This window comes from Anser anser (genome assembly GCF_964211835.1).
Source record: "Anser anser genome assembly, chromosome: 10".
Taxonomy (NCBI): Eukaryota; Metazoa; Chordata; class Aves; order Anseriformes; family Anatidae; genus Anser; species Anser anser.
The window spans coordinates 2,396,500-2,416,057 of record NC_139730.1 but is presented as its reverse complement, the minus strand read 5'-3'; the positions used below and the strand labels follow the sequence as shown (position 1 = coordinate 2,416,057).

Here is a 19,558-nt window from a genome sequence, read left to right as displayed (position 1 = left end):
TTGAGTAATATGGAGAACATCTGTTGGTTTATATAATAAACAAGTCTATTTTAGGGATAGATTCTACTTTACTTTTTCCCCTAAATCTAGCCTCTTTCCAAAGTACTGATGTTTTGCCCTCCTCATGCTGTATTATAGTGTTTTGCCCTTCCCTTTGCTACTAGGACAATAAAAAGGAATTATTTTACAGTCGAGTCATAGAATAGTTGTGATTGGAAGGGGCTCCAGGAGGTTGTGTAGTCACCTGCTCAAAGCAGAGTCAGCTGCAAGAGCAGAGCTGCTCAGGGCCTTATCCAGAGGGGTTTGAAACCCTCTGAAGGTGGAGACTGCCCAACTTCTGAACAACCTGTTCCTTCTGCAAGGCCCTGTGCCCCTGGGAAAACAATAAGAATGGTTTATTTTACAGTTAATTCATCTAGAGATCAAGCCAGCTATTCGAAACCAGATTATTCGTGAGCTGCAAGTTCTGCATGAGTGCAACTCGCCATACATTGTGGGCTTTTACGGAGCTTTTTACAGTGATGGAGAAATCAGCATTTGCATGGAACACATGGTAAGTGCATTCAAATCTCCTAGCTTGAAGTTACTAATGGATCATTAATGCAAAACCTGGGTGTCAGCAGGACTTAAGTTAGCAATGTGGACTTCTCTGTGTGAATAAGGAATCTGAAACTATTTCAGATTCCCAATTTCTTCTATATCCATGATACTTTATTTTAAAATATTTACCTGATCCTGCTATTCACTTGTTCTGGTTTGTTCTTGTTTTTATGCAGTACCGAGAGCACGTGGATCAGACCACACTGACTGATTGGTATGACAGCTGTGTGGCCCTTAGTAGCTATGATAATGAGAATGTAATTTATTGTGATTTAGACAGATCTATATTTTGTCTCCTTTCAAACTTTACAGAATTGCAGGCATAAAGATTACTGCACAGGCAACGAACAAACCCAGAAGGAACTTCAACAACTTTCTTAATACCAAAAATATTTTTAACTGTGTTTCATTTTAATAGAAAAGTACACATTCTTCTCGACATCTGTTTGCCTTTCTATTACCATATGGAGCCAAACACTAAAAGTAAATTTTCTGTAATTAAAGGTCAGTGAATCTTTTTCCTCACTTGCTTAGTAGAGGAAGTTTTTAACAACACTCAATACAATAAATCTAAGACTATTTTTTTCCTTTGACAAAACTTTCTTTGGAGAGAAACCTTATTTTCTTGGGAAAGTTTTAATGCTTCTGGTCTTCTCTTATGGAAATTTTTAGAACAAATTGATGGTTGCCTAGGAACAAGTGATCATGATCCATTTTTTAAACATGTGCAAGCTGAATAGAAAGTATGCATACTCCTAAAATACAAATGACTATTGGGAATTATACAGAAGTTAGTTCGTCAAAATTGAAAACAGTCATGAAAAATGAGACGAAAATAGATGTTAAAAATGACTGTCTGGGCATTGTTTAGGAACACATTGTTAAATGCCACAAAAGTGCACATCTGTAATTTCTAAAAGACAGATGGCAGTGATATATAATTACATGTGTAAATATGATGTCTAAAGAATCTCAATTTATATATAAAAGGAAGAAAAAAAAAAAAACAGAAGCAATTGGGGTTTGCAAGTTCCTAAACAGGGAATTATATATCTGACAGTAGACAGCTCTTCGATTTAAGAGAAGGTGGTATGGAATCTATTATTTCAGTGCTGAATCTAGACAGACTGGATACAGGATTTTACAAAAAGAACACTTGATTAAGGAGATAAGAAATAGAAGGTGGATTATTTAATTTACCATCTTAATTAAGTGATTAAGTTGTTGGTGTAATGTAGATCTTTAGGTGTAATCTATTGTTCTCCTTTTGGATAGGAGATTAGATGAGTCTCCGTTGTCTTTTCTGTATGTACCTTTCTTTCAATTAGTATCAGACAAAATATAGACTTCTAGCAAAACATACATACAAATACAAACGAAGAGCTGTTGGTGAAAAAGGCATGGAAGTTAAAGATTTGAGTGATAATTTTCGGTAATAAATTCAAAATCAATGCATAACTTTGCTTAGCAGCAAGTATTTAACATGCAAAAAGTCTGGAGTCTTCTCCTGAAAGGTGCTGAAGGTTGCAGCCTGCACATCTAGGCAAGTGAACTGTATTCAGCATCTTCCGCGATTGAAGCTAGTCCTCAGGGGAAAAAAAGTTTCTTTTTTTCTGTATGAGATCTTTGCTAATATACGAGTGTCTCAGAAGCAATAGCTGTCCTGAAATGCAGCCTGTTTATAGAAAAGACATTTATTTTTATGTATATATATACAAAATGTTTTTGGTGGTGTGTTTTTAATCAAATCTATTTTTTTCCCGAAAGGCATGATCAAATAAGTTTTCTTTAATATACTTTACTTCTCATAAGAATTTCAGATGTTAGTCCTCAAGTAATAAAACTTTCTGTAGTCTAGTTTTTGCACTGCATATATAAGTAGTGAAAATGATGAAAACTTCCGAAGGATAAATTAAGGCAGAAGGAAATTACTTTTTTTCAAGTTGGATTTTTGTCATAGTTACTGGGAGCTACCAAATGATTATCTGGACAACAGGGTACTGTTTTTTAATTTGAGAAATAACTTCCTAGCTTCTTTGTATAGTGTCTATTTTACAGAATCTAGAACTTAAGCACATACCTACTATTGCATCAGTTACTTAAAATATGTATGTAATTTTTTTATGGTTTTCCTTCTCAGAAGCCCTTAGCAACAGTGGAGTGTATTTGGCTGGGGGTGTCTGGGCATGCATTCAATTTATTTTACTTAGTAAAATTAGTAAGACCATTACTTACAAAAAATAAAAAAAAATTGAGGGCTTCACAGCATTTTGATGCTTTGAGAGCTGTGTCAAATCAACCCCTACCCTTGGAAGTTGACAGTCACTCCAGATACGCAGAACTAAGAGGCCAGTTTTCTATGTGTAGGATCGAGTCCAGGAATGAGGTGGACAGGAATGCAAGATTAATTATGATCATGGGGTGCTGCGAGCACATATTATATTCGCGAAGCAGCTCTGCGTTTTCCAGCATCATAAATTATTTTTATCCTTGGGATCAGTACCATAAAATGTATGCTTCTTCAGCCCTCCTAATTCTATCTTTGGAGGGAAAAGAATAGCATGTGATGGGTGTGAAAAGAAAGAAGTGCATGTTAATGTATTGGAGTGAAAGTTACAGACTTTCAGGAGTAAAACTCCTAATGCTTGGTCAACAGCTCGTCGTGTTCAGCACTTCCTTACCAAGAGTCAAACCATGGAAATACTAGTTTGGGAGATCACTGTGAGAAATGTTTGAGTGGATGTTATTACTGGCCAAATGTTTGTTTAAAAAAAAAAAAGCATAAAACTGACTAATTCCTGCTGAGGAATGATTTGTTTTTTCAGATATGCACCATAACAATATCAAATCACATGTGAAAAGCAACGTTTCTCACCAAATTTAGGCTTTAGACTGAAATCCTGTTTGACATGTTTTAGAGAAATTTGACTGAAGCTTGAGTATTCAAACATTTATTATTAGGACGGCGGCTCCTTGGATCAAGTACTGAAAAAGGCTGGAAGAATTCCAGAGCAGATACTGGGCAAAGTTAGCATTGCGGTAAGTGCCTTCGTAGCTCTCAAAGGCTGTAGGTGGGTAGATGTGTGTCTGAGCACGGTAATGCCAGATCCAGGAAGCAGCCGCTCCAGCATTGGAGGATGTGGGAGAGAAATTTTACTGGGTTTCAAAGTGTGTTGCTTCCTTTTAAGAAGGCAGTCTTTGTACGTGTCGTTATTTGGTCGCTCAGGGCATTGGAACAAGTAACACATTCTATTGCATTAGCTTTGATTTTCTGCCTTTGTATCAGATGATGCTTGTGGATAAGAACAGAAGCAACATTTCATTTAAAAAAAAGTGGATGTTATCCTTCTCATATCTATTGTGCAACAAGCTGCGTATGCAAAACTTCCAGTAAGGGTCCAGTTGATTCTGTTTTTTAGTGTGAGCTGGAGGTATAAATTTAAACAAAATATTCATTTGCAGTGTTTACATTTTGGGACTTCTGTTATGTTGTATTCAGTTGGAATTCTTGTACAAGGAAAAACATGCAATTATCTTTTCATAAACTGAAAAATTATTTTATTTGTCTTTAGGTAATCAAAGGACTCACGTATCTGAGAGAAAAGCATAAAATAATGCACAGAGGTGAGATTAAAATTTTGCATTGCAAGTTTTCTTGATTTTTTTTTTTTTTATTCAAGTTAAAATATGTACTTTTTTCCTTGATGTGTACTTTGTGGTTCAGTGTGATTTTGGTTCAGAGGATTTTTCTTGAGTAGTGCAAGGCAGACTTTTATCTCTTACTATGGCTGTCATTGGTCTTCAATTTTTGCTATCTTAAGCATGGATTATAAACCATTATTGTTGGCATAAGTTAAAATTGAAGACTGGAGATGGAGCACTTCATATTTTTCTTTGAATGGCACCGTTCATTAACAGCAATTGTGCTACGTGTATAAACCATGCCATGCGTTCAGTGGGTCTGGTACCGTATGAGACCAGTCTTCAGATTATAAAAGTGTCCTCGTCAGACACTGTCTGAGTTTGGCCAGACCAAAAAGAGTAATTAGCAATCCCAGTTCATGCGATCTATTCTGGATCACCTTGCATGTGAAGTATAGACTGTGTTTGTTATACATTAGTGCTTTTTTCTTTAAAAAACAATCAAATATAGCTCTCTACTGGAAAAAAGGGCTGGATGAGGTGGACTCTGTAGATATTTCTGATGGTAATCGCACAGCTATTTGTCTCAGCTCAGTGCATAAGGGAGACTCCTGGGAAAGATCATCTTATTTTAGGGCACGCTGGCAGAGTGAACGTTGCATCTTGTAGTTTTCAATTCAGGTACAGCAGTGGTTTGTTTGTTGGTTGCCTGAGGTTTTTTTTAGGTTGCTCTTGTTCAGCTGGCTGTTGAGACAGCAGTTCTTAACAGTTCTGCAATCTGTAAATCTGACATCCAGAACGCAGCCAATCTGATTTTAAGTGCAGTGAAACCTCACAGTAGTGGCTGCATTAGAGGTTACTCTTTGAGTATGTGGACAAACAAGTTCCTCTTTTGTGCTGCTTCCAGCGTTCCTGGATTGACCATGCCTGGCAGCGTAAGCTGCTTCGTACAAGCTCTCTGGTTCCTACCGTCGATCCTGTCTAGCAGTCTGCTGGACAGGCTGCCCTGTGTGCGTTATTTGTAGGCTCCACATGTAAGATGAGCCTCGTGTAGGCTGGCACATGGGCTTGAGCTGTCGCAGCTTTTTGTGGTTGAGGAGGGCCCTGGTTCAGCTTTCTGCACGTCAGGCTTACGAGCAAGGTCTGCCCTGCGCTGCGGAGTCCTGGAGGCTGGCTGGCTGCTCAGCTGAGTGTGGGCTGGGCTGCTGTGTGGTACCCCCTGATTAACGGGTGCTGGCATGTGAAAAAATGGCAGGCATTGGAAATATATAGACCGAAATAGTGTCAGTAGGGGTTAGTGTTGTCAGAATGTGCTTAGATAATGCTTCTTTAAATGCTAAACTTGGCTTCAAAGCCCAATACCATAGTAAATGTAGTGACTTCTCTGCTATTTGATATCTTAGAAGCTTGACCTTTTTTAAAAAAAATCTTAGATTACCATTTTACCTAGGCTTTTTTATTAATTTCTTATTTAAGAATTCTTGGTATCATATGGCCCTGGTTCAAGGGGGCTACCTAGTGAAGCTAAGCTGAAGCCCAGTCTATCCTATAAGGATATCAGTATGTTCGCCTGGGAAAACCCTTCTAGTGCAGGTGAAGCTTTTTCTGGCAAAATAGGTTTTTTTTTCCAGAGTGCCTCCTAGAATCCCAGCTGAAATAAATAGTACTAGTGAAGGCCCAGTTCTGGTATAACTGGGTCAGCATTATTTTGGTGACATGGTTGTAATTGCTGGAGATTTGTTTTATTTTCTCTAGCTTCTATATTTGGCCCTCAGTGATTATCTAGTACTGCACTGACATGGTGTGACCAGCATCTGGCATGTACTGTTTGTTAGAACTCATCCTGTTCCCAGGGAAAAATACGTGCAGCTGGTGGGCTTGGTTTAGTAAGGTTTGTTGTATTTGTTGTGAGAGTGGGAGACCTGAAAATAGACATCCTCGCTAAACACATGTAGCGAAAAAAGGCCAAAAAAATCTTGTTCTTAAATGAAAAGAGAGCGAGATTTGGGATAACTCATTTTCAGGGAGGAATTAATTCCATTAATTTATTTTCTTTGTGTGGCACTGCAATATCAGCAGCAGTTTGTAATGACCTGGCCCTTGAGCATGCCAGGAAGAGCAGAGGTAGGTGATAGTACAAAATGTCTTTAACAGTAAGATGCAAAATGTGAACTTCTATCTTCAAAACAAACTATTCTACATAGGTAACAGCTGTTAGCTAGCCAGCAAATAAGCATACAGCTACTTATTTCTGGTAGTATGTAAGACTATGAAATAAGATTTTGGGGAGTGGAGGGAATCGTTTGTGTGTAGAATCCCTCCTTCGAAACTTGTAGGCATCCTGCTTGTTCTTTGGTTTCCTGATTAGTCTCGCCCATGAATGTATATTTTATAAATCGAATGTTCTCTGCTTTTGTTGTGTTGTATAGACTTCTGTGTCTATGATGTCAGATTTCTGGGTGTTGGTGTGGTTGACAGCAGTAAGGGGTGGCTAGTGCAACAGGGATTTTGCCATCACCGGGAGGCAGTAAGACAAAGGGCTGTAATTGTCACCACAGGGGGAAAACCCACCAGAGGGTATTTCAGGGTAAAGAGTTTATGGACTGCAAGACTGACAAATAATGTTGAGCTGAAAGAAAGGAATAAAAAAACAAATTGGCAAAACTGGTAAGTGATGCATTTGCTTGGATTAAGAAGAAGTGACAATCAGAAAGGACGGCAAAAACCCAACGGGATGTGGTTGCTGCTCATCGTGAGGTTCAGCTTAGTGCTCACATGCACAGATGGGTCCTGAACTAGCTGTGACCTCTGAGGAAAAGTATTCACATGTCATTGCAGACAGCTCAAGGAAGAAGTCATTAGGGGTTATTAAGGAAGGAATGGAAAAGTCTTTTTATAGACCGTTAGCTCATCTGGACTATCATGCTTTGTTTTGGTTCTCTGAATAGACATGACAGAAATTGCAAAACTTCTGAGAAATAAGCTGGGGGATACAAAACAGGCACAGAAAAGGAAGGGGGCTAGGAGCATGACTCTGGTAGGTATCCTCATGCTAGTTCCTGTTCAGCTAAATACATTTGTAACAGTGATACAGAAAATGCTGCTTCTGTGCTGCTGTTTACCTTTGGTTAATACCAGAAGGCACCAGATGACAAGGAAAGAAATGTCCTCTCCCTAATTGCAAGGTATATTATGGTAGGTTTTTAATGCACACAGCCTTTTTTGCTTTCTTTTCCTCTGGGTGAATAAAAATACTATAAATTAATCAGAAGGTAAGTTTAGTTCTCCCTGAGCACAGTCAGGGGTGTAATTTTCTCTGGAAAAATCTCCTCCTGCATCAGAAGTGCTCTGAGATTTCTGAGCTCCAGTTGCAGCCAGCAGCTTCAGGGCAGGAGGTACAGCACAGCAGGGTGCTGCCAAGGGGCTCTTCCAGTGCGTTGGTTCCTAGGTCATTCCCCCAAGATCCAGTCCTGAGAATTTACTTAAAATCAGAAATCGTAATGGGGGGAATATGCTAAGAAAATCCTGGTTATGTTTGTTTGATATATGTTGACCTTAGTTGTAGTTTGCTAAGTCATCTTTTTTTTACTTTAATGTCCATGATGTCACTCCTCTGTCTTGGAGATCTCGGCTGCGTTTGTCTGAATATCCAGAGGACACTCGTATGGCTGAACTTGTGGCAAACAGGGATGAGCTTTCTTTTAAATATTTGGGTGGTTGGAAGATGCCAATAATGCACTGCAAGATAAATACGCTCTCAAGTGCAGCTACCCAACTTCCACATACAAAAGAAAAATACTCTTGCCTGATGTTGCTGTGATAATGTTCTGAGCCTTCATTCTTTCGGAATGAACTGGCTTTCTCCCTGTGAGAGAGAGCAAGGCTCAGGCAGGGGAGGCATACTTCTTACAGAGGGTAGTTGGCATCCTATAAACTTAGAAGCCTTTTTTTATTTACTAGCTCCCCCTTCAGTGTCATGTATCTGTGCATCTGGACTGGCTAAGGGTGTCCCTAGAGTTGCACAGCTCTGCTTCTGGATAGTCTGGAGTGATGCTTGCAATGTCCTTTCATCTTCTTTAGAACTTAGACACCTTGCTTCTGTAGCACATTTGATCTTCCTTTCGAGACTTGTCCTTTTCTTGCAAGTTAAGCGTACATTGTGAAGGATGCCTTGGCGTTCCTGTTTCCTTTGGCTTCTTTTTGGTTTCCAGAGAAACTGCTTAAGAGCTTAGGCACTCTGGAGTTAAAATAGCATAGCAAGGCACATTTAGAGTGGAACGACAGCAGTGTTCCTAACCGCTTTCTGATCACACTGGGGGCCTTGAGAGAAGAATTGAAATGCTCGGGAAGAGGCAGACTTTACATAAATGTCAGTGAGCAGTCATGATTTGCTGTGCTATTGTGAGAAAGTTGCAGCATGTGATTATAAGCTAGACAAACAATGAAGGTAAAAGTTAAGTCTTCAAAAGACCAGGTGGTTTCTAGAACGTGAAATTTGCGGTGTCATTTGGTTCATTGACAGTGGAATGCTGATGGGATTTTGCCATTAATTATGAACGTGAAATATTCATGAGCTGTAGAGGTAGGTGGAGACTTATCAGTGTTCTGAATCGAACTAGTAGAGGTACATAGGTGTGCAGTCCAAACATAAACATGGCCTGTAGAATTTGTCCAGGCTCTGCAGTGCTTCCTGTGTATTTTGCAAACACTCTTTTCTATTTTGCTTTTACACAGAACTTTAGGTGAAGATTCCTGTGAGCTGTGAGTCTCATATTTGTGCTGCCTGCTTCTCTGCACCAACAAAACTGGTTTTGTTTTTTTCCCTAATGAAATTTTAAACAGAACAAGCTCCTAGAGTGAATTCTTCCTTTTCATTGTGAAGTGTGCTTGTGGTGAGGTCTCTACAAATAGTCAAAACTTGCATAAAGAAGGTAGAACTTGGAGAAGGTAGAGCTGTAGGTCCAAAAGGCTTCTAAAGTCCCTCTGCTGAAGTCCTGTGCCTGTGTGAGAGCTCCCTGCCCCGTTAACCAGTGTCCAACATTGTGGTTCCTGCCTGGTAAACGGCCCCACAAACTGCCCAGTGCCTTTGTTACTTGTACAGGAGGAAAACGTATTGAGCAGTGTTGATAAGCTAGTTACTTTCCCAGGGATGTGGAATTGAAAATAGTACACACAGAATATGTGCCCATCTTTTGTGTATGGAGAAAATCCCAACTCCTCTTGCCAGGTAGGTGTTTTTTGTTTTTTTTTTCAGGAGAAGGAAGGTGTACGCAGACACGATTTCCTTTGTGTTGAGGCCATGGGGTAGTTTTAGATCACTGCCTGGGCTTCCTGTGGGCCAGTGCTTGCTCCAAGTGAAGCGGACCAGCTGTAGGCTCCCTGTGCTGCAGCGGAGCCGAGAGGAGCTTGTGTGCACAGATCAGCACAAACCCTTGTTTCCAGTGTGCCTGGACAGTTTGTTTCCTGTATTAGAAAGGTGATTTCAGGAACCAGAAAATGTACACACAGTTTACAGAAGTAAATAATTTATGTATTGAAGCTTTGGTTTGTCCTTTGAAAGTGGGCTGGGGGGATTAAACAGATAAAATATTTTGTCTGCATTTCCAATCTTGGTGGATCTTGCTCAGCGAGGCATAACCTCCTGCATGGGGATCTTTTCCTAGTGAGAAGGAGTCATGTTGAAAGTGTCTGAAAGTGGAAAAGCAAATGAAAATAGTCTATAGGCTCCAGACTTGTGGATCTGCTCTTGAATAGCAGAGACTAAAGTGAAATTGTGATACCATGAGCCGATTGCTTCCTTCAAAAACAACGTACAGTACCCTCTTTTATTGTTGACCTGTAGCTTTGCAATTGTGAGCTGCTGATTACTTCTCTTGATAATGCACCACTGGTAAAGACCAGATAAGCAGCAAGATACATTTAGGGGAAAGAAAAAACACACACTTCTTACACTTATCAAAGAAATACTAAACTGTTCTCAGCACCTTTGCATTCACAAATAGCTGTTATTAGTTGCATAGTTACCAGTGGCCCTCATTAAGCTTCCATTTAGGTAGTGATTAATTTCAAAGCACAAGGGGGTTCTGTCACAGGTAAACAATCTCCAAGTATTTTAAGTGTAGCACTTCAATAATAGGCTAGATTATTGTTTCAGAAGTGTTTTAAAACATCCTATAGCAAAACCATTTTTTTTTTTTGTTTATATGCACCCAAAGTTTAAGTCAGGGATGATTGAGTAGCTGCTGAAGTTCAATGAATTTTGTTTAAAAAAATTTATAGGGTTTCTTGATTATTTCTAGGCAAAAGAACATCACTAAAGAGTAGTTACGTTGGTATGTCAGCATATGCCAAGTATTAGTTGTTGCAAGGAAGCTGTAGTTGCACAAACATAGTACTTGAAAGCCAAGAAGGTGGGTAAAATCCAAACTTAAAACCAACAGCCTTTTTGCACTTGTATTTTAAAAAGCTTATTTTCACTTATGTATATTTAAAGAGAGCCCATGAATTGGGTCTGGGTAGGGAACCAGATCTCTGCTCTGAGTATTCCCAGAGAAGGGATAGGAGTTATGGGATAGTTAGAAGGGGAACAAAGGGAGACACATGATAATTCTCACCTCTCATGTTACTTTCATTGTCAAATTTCCCATTTTATCTATTATAGTTATAAATCATCCATTCATTTTTTTCCAGATGTTAAACCATCTAACATTTTGGTAAACTCTAGAGGTGAAATCAAGCTTTGTGATTTTGGTGTCAGTGGACAACTGATAGATTCTATGGCAAACTCGTTTGTTGGCACGCGCTCCTACATGTCTGTAAGTACAGATTTTATAGCTTTGAGTTTACTATACATTATGGTAGAGTTATCACGATTCCAGTAATCAAACAAGAAACCAACTGTTGCTGTTACCTCTACTACGTTCATAGTTCTTATTTCACTTCCTGCATTCCAGGCATATGCCATATATCAGATTGGGGGTGGGGGGAGGGAGAACGTGTTGCTTGGCTTTTCTTGCAACAGGAATATTTTCATAACACTACAGAAGAGATGCAATCACATCCACGCTGCAGAATCCAGTTGGTTAATGTGTTTAGGTTTCGTGTATATGCATCTCTGGAAAAACAGTATTTATATCTTGTTCTTATTAAATCCAGTTCTTTCCACTCCAGCATTTTGCTACAGTCACTTACAGAGGCAAACTGCTGCCTCATTAGGGGTTCTGTTGTGACTGCTCCTGGGAACCCAGTCTGGCTCTAGCAGCAAGGAAAAGCATGGGAGTGGCTGGTGTGGACAAGGCCGTGGCAGCTAATCTGGGACTACTTACACAGATCTGTGTTCCTGTTCACGAGCAGCACCTTGAAACTTGCTTTTCAGTGGAGATCTTTGCATTATGTGAATTCAGTGCTAATGGAAATAACAGATCTCTTATTCTAATGTACTCACCTGTTCAGCATACAGCCAATTACTTCATAAAACCACAGTGTGCAGAGATCCTGCTGTAGGATTGAAACTGTGTGGGCTTAAACTCAAAGGAAAAAAGCATAATAATGCCGCTTCTGCTCAGCGTGGGACCTGCTTTTCAACATCAAAGACAGTCTTTTCTTTTTTTGTCATTTAATATGGGTAACATACTTGAAATAACTGTGGCTTATGTTCCCACATACACTTAGGGACTGTTGCTAATAGTGCGCAAAAAAAGTCCATCTCTTGTAAACCTTCAGCATGCTACTGGCTTTCCCTTTTTCTTCTACTAGAAGGAACAAGAGCAGAGTGCTGCCTGCCTTCAGTTTTCATCAATTTGTTTTTTCTAAAACTGAGACTCAGCTTTGTGCTCTGTCACCGTATGTCACAGACCAAGCTGTGTTGGTGATATTCTTTTAATAGTCTCTGAAGTACCTTTTCCTGCAATATCTTTCTCCCTTAGCGTACTTTTTCAAATGATAGCTAGAGAATTGTTACATGCCAAAGAACATCATATTCTACTGTATGAAGATGTGTATAATCAAAATTGCTTAACTCAAATATATTTTCTAGATTTTAAATGTTTTGTGCAGCACTAGAAATCTTAAGAACTGGTGTGTATCCTCCTTTCTGGGCATCTTTATCTTTATTGCCTAGCAATCATGTATTTACCCAAATAGTTGAGAACGTGCTGAGGTGGGACACTGGAGAGAATTCAAGTGTAACCTTAACAAATGGTACAAAATTGATTTAACAAAACTGTTGCCCATTATTGCAAAGAGAAGGACTTTACAGTAATACTGCATTCTTATGTTCTATGGGAATGCTTCAAGTTTTCCAAAATATGCATATGAACTGGAGTCTGCATGATTTTTGTAAAATTATCTTGATTTTTTTAAAAAGAACAGAAAAGTGATTATTTTCTTTGAGGAGTCTCAGTAAAAACAGATCAAAGGATGATGTAGAACAATATACTAAACGTTGAAGAAAATACTTTTAGCATCTTAGAGTACTGATAGAATAAGTACAAAAACTAGGCAAGAGGAGTTAGTTTAGGATTAATCTTGTTTTAGTTCTCTAGGCAGGAAAAAGGAGATGATTACAATGAGGAGAACTGAGGCTCTTTGGAGCAATATGATTGGGGTATCCACGTATGGTTTCCATCACGATTCAACTGATGCCCAAAAAAGACATTGCTAAGTCTGTTTCCAATGTCCAAGTCACATAAAAACAATGCACGATCTATTTCTAGCTGAATCTGTTGTCTTACCTGCATGCACTTTCATAATAGTTACATTAGCACGCATATATAACCTCTCCTGAATTTGCTTTTGTTCATCCCACTCTAGTTTTGTTTTGTTTTTTTCCTTAGAAAAACTTAAGCCTGTTATGTTGTTGGTTGTCAGCTCATAAGTTGTAGGTGGTTTAAATAATGGAACAGGCGTCTATCTTCCTGTCTTACATATATTTATCCCAGTCATTATACCTCTGGGAAAAGTCTGTGCGCTGCATAAGACTTTGTCATTCAACTTCAGTGTTATGTTTTATTGTTTCAGTGGATGATAGAGGTCAGTAGTTTGTATATAAATTATTTGAATATGGATCTGAAACTGAAGTATGCATGCCTTGCATAAATGCATTTCTGCTGTTAGGGACCTATGAGAATGGTATCAGCTGAGAAGTGTCACAAACCACAAGATTATTGCTAGAGCACCAGAGACCCATGCAGAATCCATTAAATACCCTTCCCTCTTTTTCTCAAAGCATAAAACCAAGAAGGGCTTCTCGGGGAAGCAAGGTGAATGTTTAGTTACCAATACTAGTTTTGTTTCCTTGTTCTTTAATTATTCCATCACTATTAATAATTGCAACATTGAGATATTATGTTAAAGGAATAAAGCAGCAACATAATGGCATGGGTTTTAAGTCCCAGATTTATTTGTAATGGTTGTATACAAAGTTTCTGAAGATTCTGGAACTTTAGCTGAGATTTAAATAAAGGTACCTCGCTTGCTGGCGTATGCCACACTAGTAAGTTGGGGCTTCATCTCTCACTTTATCCATACTATAGCAGAATGCAATTTCTAATTTTTCTTTTTTGTTATGGTGTTTTACTGTGTCCCTTTCTTTCTTTCTTTCTTTCTTTCTTTCTTTCTTTTATTTCGTAGCCGGAAAGACTACAGGGAACCCATTATTCTGTGCAATCAGACATATGGAGTATGGGGTTGTCACTGGTAGAAATGGCCATTGGCAGATACCCGATTCCTCCTCCTGACTCTAAGGAGCTCGAGTTAATGTTTGGCTGCCCAGTGGAGGGAGATTCTCCAGTAGCTGAGACCTCACCCAGGCAAAGAACACCTGGTCGACCAGTGAGCTGTAAGTTCCAACGTGAGGCAAATATTTTTATATTTGCTGTAAAACAATAAAATAAAAAAGGTGCCAATGTAACGCCTACTAAGAAGCTTTTCATCTGTACCACTGAGGCACCTTTGCAGCATCTTAAAGTCTTTTGGAACTAAGCTGACATTTCCAATGGTAAGGTATAAAATCTGTTAGATTGTTTTCTATTTCCTTACCTAGTATTGATTTGCATAGCGTGGCTTTAAACTTTCAAAAGAACAGGATTGCATTGGGCACCTGGTTCAGTCTTGCTATCAGGAGGTATTTGAGCTTGAAAATCAAGGACCAAATGTGCTTTTGCTAATAACCAGGCTGTTCCTGAACACCGTTAAGACGTGTTCTGTTGATATGGTTCATCTCTTTAAGATGCGGTATGATCCAAGTGCAATAGGAAGACTTCCTATTAGGAAGTGAAGTTAATGATTTGCATCAACTCAAAAATAATAGTTTCTCCTTGCATGAAAGCATTACTTTGCTGTTCCACGTCTCTAAAGTTTACTGGGTGCCCAGCAAGTCCACCATACAAGAATCAAATCTATGACTGTTAGCTTTTTAAAGCACCCCTGCCTCCGGTGGAGAGTAACACTCTGTGTTTTTCTACTTCCAAAATTTCTTCTTAGCCTATGGACCAGACAGCCGGCCGCCAATGGCAATCTTTGAACTCCTTGATTACATCGTCAATGAGGTAAGCAATTGCACTTGTACCAATTTAATTGTAAACTTTTAAAGCATTCCAGAATTTGAGTGGGTGTGGGATTAGTGTTACGCTATGTCAGTTCTTGTGATCTTTTATTACTGCAATATGAGAGACATCCTTGTTTTCTGTGTCAGCTTGAATTTAAATTATTCCTGGGGATGGTTTAGCTTGTTCTTTTATACCCTTGTTAAGTAGCTTTTTGGGTTTTCCAGCCTGGATCACACAACCTGTTAGATTTAATAGCAAACAGTACTATCAAGCATATACAAAACTGTTATTTTCTTTTAAAGTATTATAAATAAGCAGATTCATAAGACTGTATTTCAGATATCTAAGCTACAAGGCTAGTTAAGAGAGTAGTACGTCAGAATTGATAGTCTATTTTCTGTATTTTTACAAATGCCACGGAAGTTCACACGAGTTCATTACTTGTGTCTGTCAAAAAAAAAAAAGCTCATGTTAGCTATCACTTGTAACAGCTGGATAACAATTGTTCAAGGTGAATAAATTATAAAATGATGTATCTGACACTTACCTAAAAAGCACAGTTGGTGTCTAGGTCTCTGCAAAGACTAGCTTTTACTTGTTGTTTCTGCTACTGAAGGATACTTATAACTGCTTCTGTTCCTTGGCTGCATTCACTGTTCTCTCAGGTTACAAATTTATTTTGTACGTTACATAACGCTTAATATGAAGGCATTAAGTCTTGGAATAGTGTTAGCTTTGGGTTACTTAAGATACTATGGTCGTGATCTTGTTGCTTCCCTGAGGAGGTCACTCTAAGCTGAGGTCACTAAAGCTGAGAATTTGACAAGATTACGTTCTGCTACCTCTAGTGTAGTGCAAGGGATCTTCAGCATCAGCTGCTGTATCGAGGCCTGCACACGAGTAATCGGCTGCAGGCCACATCTCAAGTCTGCACTTAGAAGTAAGCGCAAGTGCTTGTAGGACCCCTGGTGTAAGAATGAAAACTTTACACTGATTCTATAGCAAATGCCATGGAAAACAAGACAATAATATGCAGGTTCATATAGTACCTGAGAACTCATTTTGACTTCTAAATCTGAACAAATTCATTCCCTGGGACAGAATATTCAGATCAAAAGGATTATGGAAGTAATGCCATGCAGGGCGTCTTCCATTCCCCAAACTGGGGATTAGTAGTAAGGAGAGTAACACAACGCTAATTACTGTAGACTGCTCTGAGCCTTCTTTAATCACATCTCAGGGCTGTGTTAACCCCACTGAGGTATGTGTGTTTAAAAACAATAATAATAATAAAAACAAACCACAAACCGGTCTGATTTATTACAGAAACATGTAAAATCCAGTAGCTATCAGTAAGCATTGACCAAAATTAGCCAGTAATAAACTGAGCATCTTTACTTTTATAAATCATATGACAGCACATGCTCTGTTTGTATGCATGGAAACGGAGGTCGGCCTGACACTTGTCTCAGAGCTCAGCTTTGAAAGAAGGCTTGAGTAGCACTACGGCTGCATTATTTGGCTTTGCACCTTTACTCAGATATTAAACATATAACTGGTAGATCTCTGGGTAGGTTGTGCAGCCTCATGTATTTCTTCTGCTTTAAACAACTCTTCTCTTTTGTTTTCAGCCACCTCCAAAATTGCCCAATGGTGTTTTTGGTTCTGAATTTCAAGATTTTGTTAACAAATGGTAAGTATTTTCTCTGTTAATGTGCCTAAAGCTCATTTTACAGGGACCAGCTTGACAGCATATGCATCCAAAGAGAACCCCAGAGCTAAGAGATGTTCCCCTCTGTAAAATACGATCTCTGGTTCTGTGTGCAACTCTAATTTAGTACTTTCTCAGCATTGAAGACACCACAGTACTTTTGTGGACTGATCATACAACACGCTTCTGTAGGAGGATGTGGACTTTCATGGGTAACCTTCACAGCATTCTGTAGTGAGCATTCCATATGATACAGAAGTCTTCTAGGCTCCAGATGCTTTTTCTCTTCCCTAACGGTTTGTTGAACTAACATCTTTATCTTACCAGTCATTCTCCCATTTGTTTACTTTTCCAATTCTGTTTCAGTGTAACGTGCACTGAGACAGTAAATTCAGTGCTTAGGGAGGTAGTTCATTAATGTGGGAAAAATGAGTTGTCTTTTTTTCTAAAGCTACAATGTATGAATTACTTCTTTCTCAAAGAAAGAGCCGTAATACAAAGTAACATCTACTTGATACTGAGCTTGAAAAAGACTTGGGTAAAAGAGACTTGAGGGATAAAGTGGCTGAGACTGCTGAGTTTAAATGGGAATTTGATCTCTCCAGCTTGGTTCCAGATGCTCACTCCTGCCCCCACTGAACAATATCGGGCAACTCAGGATTTCATACCTAAAATTATGCCTGTGAAACCTACTGAAGAGAATTGCTTGCAGACCCAGTTCTGTTTGAGTGGCACTACATTACCTCATGCTTTTATCTAGAGTGGTATCTTCTCAGGATGAAAGCAGTATACTAACAATCTAGCTTGATCTTTATTTTAAGAGTATAACTTGTGTAACACTTTGTTTTCCTAGTTTAATTAAAAATCCTGCTGAGAGAGCTGATTTGAAGCAGCTGATGGTAAGTGAAAGTTCTTCACTTGAACTAGGAGCACTACTTCCATGCAGGTTGGGTTCCTCAGCTGACCTGAGACCAGGATGAGCATATGGCCTAGAATGTTGTTTGTGCCTCTTGATACAAACGGCTCAAACTGTTGGAAGGGGCCACTTTTCTCATCCAGAGATCAAGGGGCTTCAAGCTTTCACACACCCCTAGAACAGGAACTGTCCAGGAGCCCCGTACTGGTGGGTTTTTCAATCTGACATTTGATAATTAGAAGTACATTACTTCATACTGTTAAATTGATTAGCAGAAGAATTCTCTTTTACTTCGGTTTATACTTTGGTTTATTAACCAATCATAAAGTATGTAAGATGATGAAAGAACCAAATTCCACTTATCTTATGGACTAGTTAAATGAAATTTTATCAACATCTGAGAAACAAAATTTGCCTGTCTCTCATCAGCTTTGTATTACAAAATCTGTAGAACTACTGGCCACAAACAAATCTTGCATTTTTTTCTATATGAAATGACTTTATGTAATGGCCTTAAGTTTAATGGTAGGGCTGAAGTTCTACTGCATAAAAATCAAGTTTTCTGTGCCTTGATACTGCTGTGTAGTAAGAGTGCAAAAAGCAATCAAATCCTGTTACAAAAAGCCCTTGTGTATGAAAGCACAGGCAGACATTTTCCAGAGTATTATCAAGTGGCTGAGTCACATCCTTATCATATACTGTGGTGTAATTATTCTGCAATAGGCACTCTGTAGGCAGGATTTCTCTGGAATACTTTGCAATGTGAATGTTTCATATGCTGGTTATCTCATTAATCCTGTAGAAAAGTTTTACTGGTCACTTCAAGCTAGCTATAAAATCTGGCAAACCACATGAACACAGGAAGTAAACTAGGCTTTTTATAATTCATGTTATTCAAAATTATTCTTTACCTGATCACGTTATCTTGAGCGTTTCAGTAATTTTATTTTCCTCTGCTAAGATTCATGCTTTCATTAAGAGATCTGAAGCAGAGGAGGTGGATTTTGCAGGATGGCTTTGTTCAACCATAGGCCTTAACCAACCAAGTACACCCACGCATGCTGCTGGAGTCTGAATATGGAAGAGCAAATACTGTACTGTACGTCTGTTAACAGCGCTACTTTGGTCCTATTTCCTAAGCTTGTACCTGTTCAAACATGTATTTCACCTCTTAAGGAAGAATGTCTTTATAGCATGTGCCAAATGGTTTTAAATTTTGTCATAAACTAATTGGTATTGTATTGGATTACATTTGTTTGCTGACCAAAATGTAAGATGTTTAAGTTACAGTGCTTGCTGATTTTAAGTGATTATGGATATTCTTTCTTAATGAAATATCACTGGGGGTATTTACCCCTAGCTTGTTTGAACTTTATCAAGATTCTTTGTAAATCATTGGTACTTCAATCATGCTTACCTAATCTCCCACGCAAAAAGGGTTAGGGATGCTCCAAAACTGTATCTGTCGAGCATGCTTTTGCTGCTGCCAAACTGTATCTTGAAAGTTAGGCCTAATGGTTCCAATTTTGCTGTTGTTTAGAGATCTCTCTTTCCAGGTAAAGAAGGCAAGAGCTCTGTATTTCTTGGAATGTACAGGGCAATATTCTAATTGTAGACTTGTTCATATTTCTATATTTATTTTTAAAATGTATCATCATACTTGGATTTAGTGATGTATGTCTTTCTAATTGATTTTTAAAAGTTAGCTCTTGGAAGTGTCCTACAGAATCATGACAAAGATCCAGGCAGTTTGCTTTCTTTTAACCTAAAGATTCATGACAGCTGTGTTTGGTGTCTAAAGTGTATGAAGATCCTCTATTGTTTTATTCTTTCAGATGTTTAGCAATGAATTCTCTTAATAAATATATTATCAAGTAACTTCTTGAATTTTTTGTTTGAACTCAAAAATTTAACCAAGACCATAATCCTAAATCGTGACCGTGTTATATGTTGTGCCTCTTTTTTTTCACAACTGTGTAGTATCCTTGGTTCTGAGAAGTATAAAGTTGTGTATGTAAAATGAGAATTTCTAACATAGCTGTGAAATTAGAGGGCTAGAGCCAGGTGTCACTTGAGCCTGTTACTATCCTGCTTACTGGATTTGTGTGGCATGTCTGGGGGAAATCTGACTACAGAAGTCTT

At 38.7% G+C, this 19,558-nt stretch overlaps 1 protein-coding gene across 3 annotated transcripts in view; it reads left to right on the top strand.

Annotated features, from left to right (window-relative positions):
• The window catches only part of MAP2K1 (mitogen-activated protein kinase kinase 1), a 37,409-nt gene extending 18,115 nt beyond the window's left edge, over nt 1-19,294 (top strand). For all 3 annotated transcript variants that reach the window (XM_083851255.1, XM_083851257.1, XM_083851256.1), the window contains exons 3-11: nt 407-553; nt 3,562-3,639; nt 4,173-4,224; nt 10,933-11,057; nt 13,873-14,080; nt 14,725-14,789; nt 16,421-16,482; nt 17,354-17,399; nt 18,378-19,294. In XM_083851255.1, the coding sequence (XP_083707381.1) occupies nt 407-553; nt 3,562-3,639; nt 4,173-4,224; nt 10,933-11,057; nt 13,873-14,080; nt 14,725-14,789; nt 16,421-16,482; nt 17,354-17,399; nt 18,378-18,491 (897 nt within the window). In that variant the 3' untranslated portion in view covers nt 18,492-19,294. The remainder of the gene's footprint in view (nt 1-406; nt 554-3,561; nt 3,640-4,172; nt 4,225-10,932; nt 11,058-13,872; nt 14,081-14,724; nt 14,790-16,420; nt 16,483-17,353; nt 17,400-18,377) is intronic.
• The last annotated feature ends 264 nt before the right edge of the window (nt 19,295-19,558 follow it).